The 16,367-nt window shown below is 38.1% G+C and overlaps 1 protein-coding gene across 1 annotated transcript in view; it reads right to left on the reverse strand.

Annotated features, from left to right (window-relative positions):
- ntrk3a (neurotrophic tyrosine kinase, receptor, type 3a) overlaps positions 1–16,367 on the reverse strand; it is a 280,863-nt gene that overhangs the window by 177,265 nt on the left and 87,231 nt on the right. Inside the window, exon 4 of the mRNA XM_073868566.1 lies at positions 3,380–3,448. Within this exon, the coding sequence (XP_073724667.1) occupies positions 3,380–3,448 (69 nt within the window). The remainder of the gene's footprint in view (positions 1–3,379; positions 3,449–16,367) is intronic.

Here is a 16,367-nt window from a genome sequence, read left to right on the forward strand (position 1 = left end):
CAAATGAATCTTCTTGTGTAAACACAAAGTGCAATGTTCAAAACTATATGAACTATATGAACTCTATGAGGCCACACCCACAAGCAGTGATGTCATCTACTGTACAAAAAAAAGCTTTTGGAATAATACAACCTGTGATGTTCCAGCAGAAGGCCGTACGCTTTGATTTTGGACCATTTCAGAATCTGTATCTGGCCTAATTCACAGCTGTTTACTCCAATTATTGCAGCAAAACAGTTGACCTTGTATTAGCTGCTGTTAGTACTCCTACACTAAATCTACATCAGACATGAAGAGCGAGTCTTTGATGCATCAAAACTAAATTGCTGCCATTATAATCAACCAAGCTGTCTACACACGAAGCGCTTCACGCAGCGCATCACACCTTCAGTTGACAGACCCTCATTTCTATTTTTGACACGCCACACAGCATTTAAGCACTTCATGTTCGTGTCTGTCCAAAATAAAATGTATAAAAAAAAATATTATACTGTGTGAACTTATTTCTTGGAGTTTTATTACTTTTTGTTTTAACCCAGGGTACGATCAGTATAGAAGAGAACACACTGCTGGGTTAAAGGGATAGTTCACCTTAAAATTTAAAATGTTGTTATAATTTACTCATCCTCATGTTGTTCTAAACCTGTATGAATTTCTTTTTTCTGGTGAACACAAAAGAAGATATTTTGAGAAATGATGGTAAACACACAGCAAATAGTCACCATTGACGTCCATAGTAGGAATAAAAAATATGATGGAATTCAATGGGTACGGTCAACTGTGTGCTTACCATAATTTATCAAAACATTTTCTTCATCATTTATCACAACACTTCCAAAATATTTTTTCCTACTATGAAAGTCAATGGTAATATCATCAATATCATTTTTGTGTTCAAAAGAAATTCATACGTGTTTAAAACAACATGAGGATGAGTAAATGATGACAGAATTTTTATTTTAAGATGAACTATCCCTTTAAAGGGCTTGTTATAGTTGTGCGTAGGTCCTACAGCGTAGCCGCGACGGGGTATGTTCCGCGTCGGTTTTAATTTATACTTTTGCGTCACCGTCCGTGTCGACGTGCAAACACGCAGACCGCTGGTAGGCAGTATCCACAAGTGTAACCACAGTAGCAGCGCCAGCGTCAAAGAAGAAGAAGCTTGGCAAGTTAACCCACAAACGAAACAGCAACTTGTTGTGTATGATTTGAGAAGACCAGCAATGATGGAAGAAAATAAACAGCGACATTTGTTGCGGTTTGAGTTGAATCACTCCTCAACTTGGCTCATCTTTGTTTTCACCGTCGCAAACGGAAATACTTATGACGCAGTTTTTTTACCTGACGGGAGGGGTTCTGGTGGACCAATCACAGCGCTTGCGGTCCGCGTTGAACTGACGCGCTGTTAAACATTTTGCAAGGTGCACGTCAGGCTACGCAGAGCTACGCACAGGCTACAGATAGCCTACGACGTAGAACTTAAGCATGACTATAAATTGGGCTTAACCCAGCAGTGTGTTCTGTCCTATACTGACGTAACCCTGGGTTAAAACATCCCAGCGCGTTTAAGAGTGTAAATATATATTTATCTGTAATTATGTCCATTACATCAAAGACACCCCTTGATAATTTGCTTATTTTTAATACCCTCACGTTGTTGTATTTCTGATATACACATAAAAAAATTAACAAATGATGATTGTATTCTGATAAATGATGATGAAAATATTTTGAGTTGAGCTGATGGTTCCCATTGAATTCCACTGAATTTGTTTTTCCTACCATGGAAGTAAGTGGTTTCCAACAGCTGTGTGCTTATCCTCATTTATCAAAATTTCTTCTTTTGTGTTCATTAAAAAGTTAAAGAATAAAGAAATCCATTACAGGTCTAGAGTAAATTAAGATAGTTCACGCAAAAATGTAAATTCTATCTCTTTAAAGGAACACACCGACTTTTGGGGACTTTAGCTTATTCACCGTATCTCCAGAGTTATAGATAAGTCCATACATAACCTTTTCATCTCCGTGTGGGCTGTAACTCGCTTTGCCTTCTGAGAATATATATTTCCCAGTATATATACGGTTAAAAGATGTCTGTGTCTCATATGACCTTGTTATCTGTACACACTGTGCAAATAGGACAATGTTGCTGTTATTTTGTCACCTATCGGGAGCAGTATGCTAGCTGGAGCCATTTACTTCTAGTCTTTGTGCTAAGCTAGGCTAGCGCTGGGTGTGTCAGACAGAGTTACGAGAAGCACAGAGATGAAAAGAGTATGTATCGAGTTATCTATCTCTGAGGAAGAAGAGATAAATAAGCTAATGGTGAATAAGCTAAAGTCTCAAAAAGTCAGCTTGTTCCTTTAACCTCCTAAGACCTGCAATTTGGTTGAGATTTTGTTTTTTGGGGTTAGGAAGAACCAATAAATATAATAACCAAATATTTTTCTTAGAACATGAAGCAGTGTAATTGTTCACATTTGTGTACAACAGGTTCCAGTTACAAAGAATTCAGGGTTTCCACACCTTAGTTAACTTCAAATTCAAGGACCTTTCAAGGACTTTCCAGGTCCAATACCCTCAAATTCAAGGACTAAATGTGGGGACACATTTCAAGTGAAAGCAAGGTTACATTGTGTTACCTTTAAAAATAAACTGCGGTGACACTTTGGAGAAATACGTCTGAATGCGTATATCAAATTCAACAAATTTCTGAGGCTTAACGACAAAGACAAGGTGACGCGGGAGCCAGGAAGTATATTGCTATCTAAAATATTGCCAAAGACGGCGTTACAGGTACGCAGGAAGTATGGCAAGGGAGACGCAGCGCCTCGTTCCCTTCTCAGGGAACAACAGTTACATACATAACCCGAGACATTTTCATTTGTCAAACACAACTATGCAAAAAAGCATTTTGGTATGAATCAACATTCACATACAGAAGATATAAGCATTTAAAGCGAACAGTTTAGCATGTGTACTTAAAAAGTCTAGAATTGTTATGATATTTTCCTACACTACACAGGAAATATGGATTTTTTTTTCAGAAAACTTCTTACATAAAATAGATTCAAGCACTTTCAATGACCTGTATTTATCACTTTAATGTAAGTAGATTGTAACACAATAGGATTAAATAAGAAAATCCTACCTACAGTAAGTAAACACTAAGAGAATGTACGCTTTCAATATACAGGCACTGTAGGCGCACTGTGAGTATCCACTCATAATATAATTGGCTTATAAAACCATAAGGGACCCCCTTTAGGTGTGCGCCCCGGCACCACACAAGCCATGAAAGTGTCCCATAAACAAGTGGCAAACACAAGAAAATCACTGGAGGTTTGATAATATAAATTAGGAAAAAACAGTAACTTACAGTTCTGAAAGTTGAAGATGCTGAAAAAGCTGCCAAGAAAGAGTCGTCAGGGGATTCCTGGACAAGTTTCTGTAAAATAAAGAGAGAGAGAGAAAGACAGAGTTAAATGATTTCAACACACAAAACATGCGAGGAGGTGATAAAGTAAGCGCAGGAAAGAAAAACAACGATTGCACGGCCACCAGACGAAAGTTAAAGAAATAAGTGCAGCTGTGTGGAACCTTGCAGCCGCACCAATCCAATAAAGAGAGACTTGGTCATTTTCAGACACCAAATTAAATTGAGATGAAGAAAGCCGGGGGCCTTAAAAGCAACTAAACTCAATACAAACGCCAAATGACTGTGAAGCAGATAAGGCATGCTTTTAGATATATGAGGTCAAAATGGAAGTCGAATGAGACGCAAGCGAGGGCTGTTTGTGTGAAGTCTATATAGGAAGAGTTAGAGAAATAATACAGCAGGAACGCAGACGAATAAAAACGCAAGAAGGTCGAATAAAAGATCACTTCAGCTCTCGAAATCTTTTCTCTTGCATATCGACGTCCGCAATTACACGCGGCCTTCTGAGAGCAACTTATGTTCTCACCATGTGTGGCTGAAACCAAATCCCGAGAGTCTTACCGACAGGCCTTCATTATCAATTTTTATTGAATACTTCAGATCACTTAATACCCCAACACTGCCCTGCTCAGATGCTATCAGGACCAGCTGACAGATAATCAATGTACCCAGATGAAGCCTAACGCCTGGTGTTGCCCAGGGGACCGAAGCCTACCGGTTGACCGCCGGTGATGCGTTTTCTCTTCTTCTCAAATCTTCTGTCAGTACCTACTTACAACATAGATCATGGTAGTTTAGCCCTTTACTAACCCTCTATTATCTACCCACACTCTTTTTTGAATATAGATACAATCAATTATTCAAAGTAAAAGAGATAATAAAGTACAAATGTCAATTTACATTCACAATTATGCATCTGGCAGACGCTTTTATCCAATGTATTACAAGCTACCGTATACATTTGATCAGTGGATGTCTACCTTGGATTCAAATCCATGACTTTTGTGCTGTTAATGCAATGCTTTACTAGGTCATTTAAAAGCACCTCTTGGCATAATACAGAAAAAAGTTTGTTCCTGATCCTCTATTGGTTGAGGTCATTGGTTCGACCCCCAGGATTCACATATAGCCGCTTTATAAGTTGCTTTGGATGAAAGTGTCTGCCAGAGGCACAACATAAATCTAAAGGATGACTGAAAACAAATTATTCTTTTAAAAAAAGGCGAAACAAAACCACTTGTTGCCTACTTAAAAGACTAAGTTGCTTCAACATGCTAATGTGCCCAATCTGAATCTGTTTAGCTTGTCTCTCATGTGGCACACAAGGAAACTCCAACAGAAAAAAAAACAGCGCATGCTGTTCTGACTTGTTGCCATAGCAACTTCAGCCTACGAAAGCTCACGCTTTCATTTTTCCTCATTTCCTGTGCCGCAGGACGGAGGCAAGGAACCGGCTACCCGGTCGCCAAGACCCACCGTAGACATGGCAGGGTGACGAGTGGAGAAAAAAAATGAGACGTTACACGTATAAACGAAAACAAAATAACCTTCAGTACCTCAGACGAAAGTTTCTGAGTAACGCGCCCACTCCAGCTCCGCTTGCCCTCGGCATTCTAATCACCTCATTAAATTGATAATGAGATTATTAAGGTGGCCTCCGCAGGGACACACGCGGGCTTCGGGTTTTTGCCGTGAACATTATTATTCGTAGCACACAATGGATGAGTTCATCTGGACAGTGTATGTTAAAGGAATATTCCATTTTCTTAAAAGAAAAATCCAGATAATTTACTCACCACCATGTCATCCAAAATGTTGATGTCTTTCTTTGTTCAGTCCAGAAGAAATTATGTTTTTTGAAGAAAACATTGCAGAATTTTTCTAATTTTAATGGACTTTAATAGAACCCAACATTTAATACTTAACTCAACACTTAACAGTTTTTTTCAACGGAGTTTCAAAGGACTATAAACAATCCCAAACGAGGCATAAGGGTCTTATCTAGCGAAACGATTGTCATTTTTGACAAGAAAAATAAAAAATATATACTTTTAAACCACAACTTTTCGTCAAGGTCCGGTCCAGCGCGACCTAACGTAAATGCGTAGTGACGTAAGTATTAAATGTTGGGTTCTATTAAAGTCCATTAAAATTATAAAAATTCTGCAATGTTTTCTTCAAAAAACATAATTTCTTCTGGACTGAACAAAGAAAGACATCAACATTTTGGATGACATGGTGGTGAGTAAATTATCTGGATTTTTCTTTTAAGAAAATGGACTAATCCTTTAAAGAAAGGGGCTGAAGGATCAGCATATTATGGCTTGATAGACCTATCACAATAACTACATACAGTATGTATTGGAAAACAAACTATCAATGACTGGCAACTGGATTTGAGTCATGAAATGCAACACTTGGTTTAAGGTATAGCAAGAAGATGATTAAGAAAATTGACAAAGTATAGCAAAAAATTGTCTTTTTATGGGCCATAAATGACCCAGGTAAAAATAAAGCATACTTGAATGTACTAAAACTTTACTTAAATTCCAGCAAATACATTTGTAGAAATTGATATTTTTTTTGCTAAATAAAAGTGTAAAGTTTATCCATAACCAATATACTAATTAAAAGTATAGGTCTACTTCAGAATTACTTTAGTGCACTTAAAGAAAGTATATTAAATACTTGTAATACTTAAATAGATTTTAAGTGCATTAAAATAAAGTTGTCCCAATATAGCACACTTAGATGTTCTTAAGTTTGTCTTTAAAAGTCCTAATGACAAATATTTTGTACATTAAGTACAAAATTTGTGTGTATTACATTTACTAGGTGTTTTTTGTCCACTTCTTCACCTGGGAAAACCAGAATATGTTGAGAGAGACAGGACACCAATGGGAATTCCCACATGGAAAGAACCTATATGAGGATATATGCACATATATGAAACCTATATGCAGCTTATATGCCCATATATGCTGCATATATAGGCTACAGCATATGCCCATATATGATAAGTTATGCTGCATATATGCGTATATATGCCACATATAGGCAAAATTGAGGTGCATATATGTGCATACAGTATACAGGCCTCCTGTATTGCTTCATTATATCCACATTTATAAAACGGTTAGTTCCAATCCTTGATTCTGATTGGTCAATAGGTGTGCTTTATTCACGATACAGTACAGCCTCTCGTACCTTATTGCTTACATAAGCCCTATACATATAAGATATGTCTACTATATAGTTCATGGCAGGATCTGTTCATTTTGTCACTCATATCTCACTTTGGCAACTGTCATACATGATGCCTAGCTCATATTTTCTATTATCATGCCTAGCTCATTCTATTATCTTCTAAAACTAAGAACTAACTAAAAAAAATATGCAAGAACGTATGTGCGAACACGTGAGGTCACAGAACTCATTTACAGTTACCTATATATAAATTTATGTAAGCAATAAGATTCTAGGGGTCTAGTGATGTATATTAAGGGCCCTATTAGTACTGAAGAGTATTGTTAGCCGACTTTTTTGCAATACAGCACTAGCCTCAACTAACTGTGCGTTCACACCAGATGCGATTGAAGCAAATAAATCACACTATTTAGGCCTAATTGGACGCTTGAACATTTTGAGTGAACTCGCTTCATTTGCACATGAAATTAGACACAAATACCCTTAATTTGCCGTCTTTAGCTAGCTTTTTGTCTCAATATGTATATAAATATTGCTCAAATTCAGTAGAGAATTTTTTTTATCATTTTAAACATTTTCCCAGATTGTCCAACCTCCTTACTAACTTTCATCCAAGCAAGATTCTTTTTATTCCTGTTTCTATAAAAGTATGAAGATGTGTCTTACAGCTCCGGGTGTCCACATATGGCGTAGATCAGTGATTCCCAACCGGGGGTACGCGTACCCCAGGGGGTACGTGAAGAGTTTCCAGGGGGTACGCGAAAAGATTTACATTTTGCTTTGATCTCATTTACTTTTAATAAAAATGTCTTTCGTTTGTCCAGTCATTTACCTAAGATTAATTTTTGTGAGGAAAGCATTGTAAAAAGGACAACATTGTAATTTTAATCTTATCATTAATATGATTTGCCGTCAAGAAGAGTAAATGCGCTGCATGATCCAAAACGCAATAGCGATGTCCAACTCAAGAACGATCGGACTATTTTCAATGAACCTGAATAGTTTCTAAAGACACAAAGTTTATTAACTATAAATAATGTTATAATATTCATTCCCACTGCCATTGTATTTTCAAATTATGCAAAAAAAGTTTGTATTATTTTTGGCTAACATATTTTGTCACATATGATGTCTTTTGTATTTATTGAGAATGTCTTAACACATTTTGTTTATTAGAACAGAATAATTTAAATTATTTGCACACTTTAATTATCAGTAACTTAAATGGAGATTTTAGTAAATTTAGGGCATTTAATAAAAAGGACGAGAGCTCAATTCCAAATAAGCGCCGGAGTGGGAAAATTTGCGTGTGATTTACTACAAAGGCGCAAATATAATACACAGGCAAAATAATGACATAATCACATTTCTATAATGACCATTGCAATCTATAAGAGCAGCGCAAATTAGTACAGGGACACAAATAAGAGACCACGGCAGGACATCGCAATGAAAATGCGGACTGCGGAGTGTGAAATTCCAGCTAAGTAAAAGTACACTAAGAACCGGAGGACGAAAGATGAAAGGTAAAATAAGTTTTGAAATACTTGATTTGACTTCTCCTCGTGACATCTCCTCCTCTTTTCTCCAGCAAATTAAACATAGCCTGGCTTGGCAAACTATATATATATTTTTAAAGTATGTTCCTCTGGCAAAAATGTAATACTCTCCTCGCATTAATGTTGCTTCTAAAAGGAAAACCTCCACAAATGCATATGCAATAAGGTCGCATAAATAACACCTTTTCAGAGCTAAATATCTATTGCGTGTCTTTAGTAAGTTCAGTCGTTATTTAACGCCAAAATGATGGTTTGCGCAAGCCGTTAGTAAATCTGGCCCTTAAAGGGGTCATGTGATGAAATTTTTTAATTTGTAAAATAAGTCTTTGGCGTTCCCAGAGTCCATATGTGAAGTTTTATCTCAAAACACCCTACAGATAATTAATTATAGCATGTCAAAATTGCCATTTTGTAGGCCTGAGCAAAATGTGCCGTTTTTGGGTGTGTCTTTTAAAATGCAAACACTGATCGCAATGATAGTGGTTTGTTGAAATAAACATGCTTCATCAGTCAGTGCTTTTTACTTTAATGTTTAAAATTAATTAATTAATAAATTAATTAATATTACTAATTATTTGTCTTTAAAACACAACTTTGATTTAGTTTCGATAAAGGGGTACTTGAGCATTATTGATAGGGCTGTGGGGGTACTTAGGGCTAAAAAGGTTGGGAACCACTGGCGTAGATTATTCTGTCCTCCATTGTCGTAATCACGTCATCACAAGAGTATGCTAATGATTGGTTATCGCGGCACGAATTCTCGGCAAAGGTCAGATTTTTCAAATTGTGTGATTCGCGTGAATCACACGTTACACGCGTCAAACGCCCGAAACGCTCCATTCACGCCATGTCATTCGCGAGAATCACGTCATTCGCAGCACCGGATGTCTATTGCGTCTTTGCATTGACTTAACATGTAAGGCCCTGTCCCAAATGGCGCACTTCATGTGGACTTTCGGTCTTGTGGCCTTAAATTGCGCGTACTCGCTTAGTCTATAAGTCCGTAGGGTGTCCCATCTGTCATTTTTACCTCCGAAATGTGCTCATCAGCGCCCCCATGCCTCCTTGATGCGGTCTTCGGCGAATCCCACAATGCTGCAGGCTCCATGCACATTACCAACCAAGAAGTCCTTGCGAAAGAGCAATCAGACGCTGGATGGGAGGAGTTTACACTGGCCCTTTTCCAAATGGCGCACTTCATGTGGACTTTCGGTCTCATGGCCTTAAATTGTGCGAGATCGCTAAGTCTACGAGTCCGTAGGGTGTCCCATCTGTTATTTTTATGCTCCGAAGTGTGCTCATCAGCGCCCCCTTTGCACCCTTGATGCGGACTTTGTCGAAACCTGCACTGCTGCAGGCTTCACGCACTTTACCAATCCAGAAGTCCTTGCGAAAGAGCAGTCAGACGACGGATGGGAGGAATTCACACCACTTCTCTTCCTAATTCCGGTGTGACACTCAAGTCTGTCCCAAAATATGACTCCGGTGCACACTCGTGGACTCGCGTCAAGGGTCACTAAAGTCTGCACTACATGATGTCATCAAAGTCTCCAGGGTGTGCCATTTGGGACAGGGCCAATATCACTTGTGTTAAACGCTTCATTCGTGTTTAATGTGACACGTTGGGTGCTATGGTCATTGTTGTGTTTTATCTTAAATAAACCACAGTTATCGACCAATCAGAATCATAGAATGAAACTAAGCTTAACCAACATCAAGGTGATATTCCTACACCTACTGTGAACAGGCTCTTCCTCATTTGATGCTGCTTATAAGTGGAAGCGTTAGCTTGAAAATAGAGGCCAATAAACTAAGATGTGCATTTACCATCTTAGTCCCTTGAGGAAGTTTAACTTGCAAATAATCCTTTTGTTGCAGACAATCAATTACCCTAACAACTTTCAAGGAAAAGCGAGGCATGTGGTACCATAGAAGTCTTCCTGTTAGGCAGATAATAACATCTCACATGTACATTTACACATCTATTAGCACGCCTACATGTGTGGAGGCATATTAAGACTCTTTACGTGCATGTATAGAAAGAGTGGGTTCAACGTGCGGTGCTGCATACAAATGATGTCATTATTGTGTCATCGGTTTGGAGTGTGGCTCATGTGGAACGTGGGAAGGAGGGTTAAGGACCTTATTGAGACAGATCATTCACCTGGATTAGCATAGAGAGAGAGGAATTATTGAGTCCCTGTGAAAGCTTCATTAGCTCTTAACCAGACATTGCACTCGCCAAGCACACGCATTTACACTTTCCTTTCGACTGTTCTTACAACTGATGTGACCGCCAGCCTTGAAATTCACAGCAAACGTATTAGGAGATTGAATGTCATATTTAAAGGGACAGTTCACCCGGAAAAAAAAAAATATTTTTTTTTCTCAGAGGAAGCTATTTTCATGTCTTGGATTGCGGCACAGACAAGTCACACGGACAACATTAATGGTGTTTTTGCATCTTTTTTTTACTTTAAAGGTCACCATGTTTTCTAAATATCAAAAAATTTATTTTAAATGTCTCCTTCCACTAATAGGTAACAACTTAATGGTAAGCCAAATTTTTGGGGTGAATAATTACTATGAAGGCTATCCCACAATGCACTGCATAAATAAAAAAGGGGGCTACACCAGCCCATACACTGCTTGGGTCGGGCAGCTGTCCAAACTGCTGTCCACGTACAGGAACTGTCCTTTAAAAAGGTCATACTTCGTTACAGTCAGAAGAAATGTCAGCTAAAATTGGATTTGGTGAAGAGGCAATAAAGAAATAAATAATCAAATCAGATATCAAACGTGATAAGCAACCTAAACACACAGACAGGTTGACGTAGTTACTGAAGATGGAAAGAGACAATATTTATGAAATAACTCAACGTCAATATAGCAGATGCTATTCACCCTTGTACCAGCAAGCAAAATCTTAAAAGCATAATGCTGATAATTGATAAATTACTGAATATTTTATAGGAAACTTTTGAGCTAAAAAAAATCAAGAAATAAAATAATCGGTCCCAATGCACATTCTCAGTTATTGGTACGCTGCAAAAAAATGACTTTCTTACTTAGTATTTTTGTCTTGTTTTCAGTAGAAATATCTAAACATTCTTAAATCAAGATGTATTATCTTGATGAGCAAAATTAACTAAGAAAATAAGTATAATTTTAGACAAAAACTATAAAATTTAAGTGAATTTGTAAAGTTTAATTTCTTGTGCGCACGTGAAACTATCGCATGCTCACGTGAAACTTTCACGTGTGCACATAAAAGTACCGCATTTAGTTTCGCTTGCTCACATAAAACTTTTGCATGCGCACATGAAACTTTCGCTTTCACGTGCGCATGCCAAAGTTTCATGTGAACATGCGGTAGTTTCACATGAGCACGCAAAAGTTTCACATGAGCATGCGCAAGTGTCACGTGAGCACGCAAAACTAAACTTTTAAAAAAAAATCTGCACATGAAGGTTTCGCGTGAGCACATGAAACTAAACTTTAGATTTTTTTACTCCAATGTGACCTTATGGGTCTTATCGGCAGATATTTTTGCTTGTTTTAAGTTTAAATTTACTTAATTTTTTAATTTTTTGTCTATAAACTAGACTTATTTTCTTAGGTCATTTTGCTCATCAAGAAAAAGCATCATAATTTAAGAATTTTTAGATATTTCTACTGAAAACAAGACAAAAATACTGAGTAAGAAAAAGTCATTTTTTGCAATGTGGGATTGAATCTAGGGAACCCACATAGTAATAAAATGTATACCTACAGTATAAGTCGCTTTGGATAAATGCGTCTGCCAAATGCATATATGCAATGTCTCAGATATGTCATTTTTAACATCTCTATCCCTTCAGCACATGTATGTGTAAAAATTCTTGATATTCATGACACGTTGTTAAATGACAATAGAGCAGTTTTGGCACATGCATGTGGCAACGTATTACCTTCACAATGTGGTGACGCGAGCGCTCTCATTGGCCAAATGCAATAGCTAGGCTTCTCTGGGATTGTAGCGTCTCATCAATAATACACGCCGAAACAGTCACAGGGAAGGCAAGGGCTAAATGGCCATAAAACAGCAATTAGATACATAGCCCGGAGTCGTCTGTGAGGTAACTATGCATGAAGAGGTAACCGAGGGCCAGGAGCAGGCCCTGAGCTTCCCTCAGCCAGTCAGCGGACCATGAGGAGACTCTTCTACCTGTAAACAACAGGCGTCACTCCCTTAGGAGAAATAACGCTGTCAGCGGGACGTCATGGATGCCAGACAGAGACCAGGAGAGGCTCGGTGGCCCTGATGAGAAAACATCTTTTATATCAAACACCTGCAAGACTGTAATTGCTGCTGTGAATCTCTTCTAAGAGACCCTGATGTCTTTACAAACCTCGAAAAGACCTTGAATACCATGAAAGGCGAACCTTACACCTTTGTGATGTGAATACTTTCCCAGTAAACCGTATATAGTCGCATGTATGAAGAATGCGGCATCACGTGTATCGGATACAACATCCAAAGTTGGTTGAAAACATTTATAAGTAAGTGACTTACTGTATGGTTCATTCAAAGTATACATTTGATTTGTATGTGTGTTCTTTGGGACTTACAATAGCCTACCCCACAACCTTCGCACTGCTAGCGCAAAGCTCCATCTATTGAGTTACAGAAAAAAAACAACCCCAAACAAACCTACACCAAAGGGTCCCATAAAAAAATAAATAAACCCAACTGAATTTTTCACCGGTTTCTCTGCGACTATTAGACCGGCACACATTTATCAAATGCTTCTTCAAGGTCAGAGTTTCTTCTTCAAGGCTGTCCGGCCTTCACACTGCCCTACGAACGGATATTCAATCCCTCTGTCAGCAATGTATCGCACTGTTTGCTTTGTTCACACTAGTTTCCACGGCTGCCTCATCCTCACGCCTGTCAGCTCTCAACAGCTGTCAGTATTTCATGGCTTTCTGCACTGTCCCAGATACTGTAAGCTTGCTTTAAATGCTAATTCGCCCGGCCCTTTCTGTGCAATAAAAATACAAGGATAAATAACCAGACTACTTGCGGTTAAAAGAGGATGAATGCCTGGCGAAGGGTTCTTTCAGAACTTTGAACTTCTAATAGAAAAGATTTCGCAATGCCCTTTTTATGTTGTTTATAACTCAGGGCAGGTCATCATTATGGGTGCGAGTTATGTACAGGATAATGTACTGTACAGTCAGACGGTCGCTAGCACATAATAAACCCAGACAGAGTGATCAGAGTAGAGCACAGGGGTCTTATATCATCCTGAAAGGCTTTATTTTATATTAACGACAGCCTGACTATACACTATTACGTGACTAGGAAAGCTGTTTGAAAATACTACTTCGCCTATTTGGATCCGTACTGCCAGTGGTGCGAAAAATGAAATCTTCACCTTTAGGGGGCATATTATACCAAATAGTTTAAAACACGGCTGAAACGGCAGGCGGACGCCAACTGTGGGTGCTCGCCAGTGTTTCTTCAGCTAACTGTTTTGGTTCCTATGATACTTTTGTTTTGTTTCGTTCTGTCGGGCATGGAAAAGATGTGTTCAAACCCATCAGCTTCTGGCGTTTTTGAAATGCGTGGCGCTTCCGTTGGAAACGATTGAAAACATATGGCGTAAACAGGTGTAAATGCCTTGGTGTAGGATAGTTGATGTTTGGTTGTGTTATAGGATCTCAAAAGACAGCTTGGGTTGTGCAGGAACCTCAACAAATATCCAATAAAAATGACTTTAGGAAAAACTGACCCCCAAGTCTTTATGTAATTGGTCCAACAATTTCAAAGTCAAAGTCTCATTCACTAAGCATGCGTACGCACAAATTTGTGCGCGAGATGTGCGTACGGATGTTTTCACGAACAAATAGTAATTCAACAAAACGTTCGTATAAAATGTCTTCTAAATGTACGCAAAAATTCAAGAAAACCTAAAACCACTCGTACGCAATAATCACGTACACTATAGATGGTTTCAGCAGTAACAACATAAACACGCGGCTTTCGTGGTCATCACGTAACTTCCGGTAAATTCTGCGAAGAATAAATAACAACAAAGTCCTTTTAAATTAGTTTATTTATATAACAAGCAAAATAAACAACACGTAGATTACATAGGAACCCAAAACATTTGTTTGGACTACAGCCCTCTACTTTCGGTTGAATGACGTCAAAATAAGAGTTATTGACTAAACTCCGCCCACAGGAATACAGCCGTCGCTAGCTAAGCTCAAACGGCTCTGCTAAGCTAAGCTGCTGTCGAATCACAACACACTAAACAAACTACACAATCAGAACTCGTTACGTATTTCTGAAGGAGGGACTTCATAGGACAAGGAAGACATCAGGCCGTTTTTAGGACAATGAAAACAGTGGTATAGAAATAAGTTAATTGTGTGAAAAATAATGCCGTTCTTACACACGAAACATGAACACGTTATATTGTGCACCGTAAACACAAAGGAAAAACACAGGAAAAACGTCACCTTTAGCCTTGACTGAGGTGAATATTGCACATTGCCTAATTTGATACAAATTCGCATCTTTGCATTGACTTTGTAATGGAAATGTAATCTATTTGCGAAAATAATTAAATTCGCCTTTGGTGTGCACACACCCTTAGGTTAAAAAAAAAAAATTAAAGAACATTTTATAATTAATAGATTTGAAAATTGTTAAGTTTTTTTAAAATGTTATACTTTGTGGGTCCACATTATTTCCACTATGCAGCAAAATAGTGCTCTGCTATAACAATTTAATTTACAATTAGGCATTTTAATATTATACCAATAAAAAAATCTAAATTAATAAATAATTCATCTCCTCATCTAATAAATCATTTAAAATGTCAACAGATTTAAAAATTGCTATTTGTTAAATATTGGTAGTTTTTTGGTAGTTTTCTACTGTCCTTATTCCCGCAGTAAACAACCACATTGTATCGGTGAAACAGCTTCTCTGCTTCTGAATAAAAACATGGATTTTTCTATAACAGAGACCTCTTCTCAAGAACTTACAGTCATGTTTGTCCACACAAACACATTTTGAACCTCTAATCTTTTTCTTTTTTTAAAGGTACGGTAAGCTTAGCAGTTATGTCTTTTCATATCTAACCCAGATAACTTGTCAATCATACTGGATGTTAGATATAATAAGAATAAAACTGTCCCACAAGCTTTATTAAAAAACGTGCATCCTGTAGGCTTATCTCATGAGACATCTAGAGTACCACCTAAGGTCACACCAACGCTGTGACATCAATGATACATTGTGTATCCCTTTCCAAACCGTGAAGGTGCCCGTGACACCGTTGTCCTCACCAGTGGCCTTCAAGAACTGCAGTAAAGGACAGTGATATACAAGTGAAAATACTTCCTGGCACAGTCAGATGCTATTCATCAGTCCGAATATGTAATTGCTCCCCCTGGAGTTGGGTATTGGTACTGCCTTCCTGTCACATTCACCTTTCTGGAGGATACGAGAATGGAGACAGATATGTTTGTCCAGGGTGATGTGCGTCACAGACCCCAGGTCTGTGCGCTAATTGTCTCTTTAATGATCTCTGACCAGCCCTTGTCTCGGAGCCACACTTCAAATGACAAGATTTACGACTTTTCTAGAATAAACCTTTCAGGGCATTTCTACAGCATGGAGTGTGAGATTGCTAACACTCTGCTGGGTCCCGGGCACGGGGTATCAATTAGTGCTGTCAGCTCTCCGAGCTGTGAAACGGAGGGCTTCAGTTTATTAGGGTGTTTTTGTGTGTCAACTTCGGAAATGTATAATTGGGATATAATTGGTGTAATATGAATACACCAAAGGAAATTCATTGCTCACGGAAGACACAACCTGACAAAAATTGGTAACTGCTGTGAGAATATTGTGTGTGCGTTGTTAGAGGTTATTACATGGCGCAGTAGAATACTTGATTCTGATTGGTCAGACACAACATGATAAGGTTTGTTATACCTGATAACTAATGACAAGGTGTTCATTTATTTATTTATTTTATTTCATTTATTTTCTGGCTATGGTTCGATTTTTCATTGTTTTAGCCTAGACTGTGTTTGGACAGCGGTCTTTTAAACGCAAAATTGCTTGCTGAGATGCATTAACCAGGACAATGTGCATCCAGCCG

Source organism: Misgurnus anguillicaudatus, chromosome 6, assembly GCF_027580225.2.
Source record: "Misgurnus anguillicaudatus chromosome 6, ASM2758022v2, whole genome shotgun sequence".
Taxonomy (NCBI): domain Eukaryota; kingdom Metazoa; phylum Chordata; class Actinopteri; order Cypriniformes; family Cobitidae; genus Misgurnus; species Misgurnus anguillicaudatus.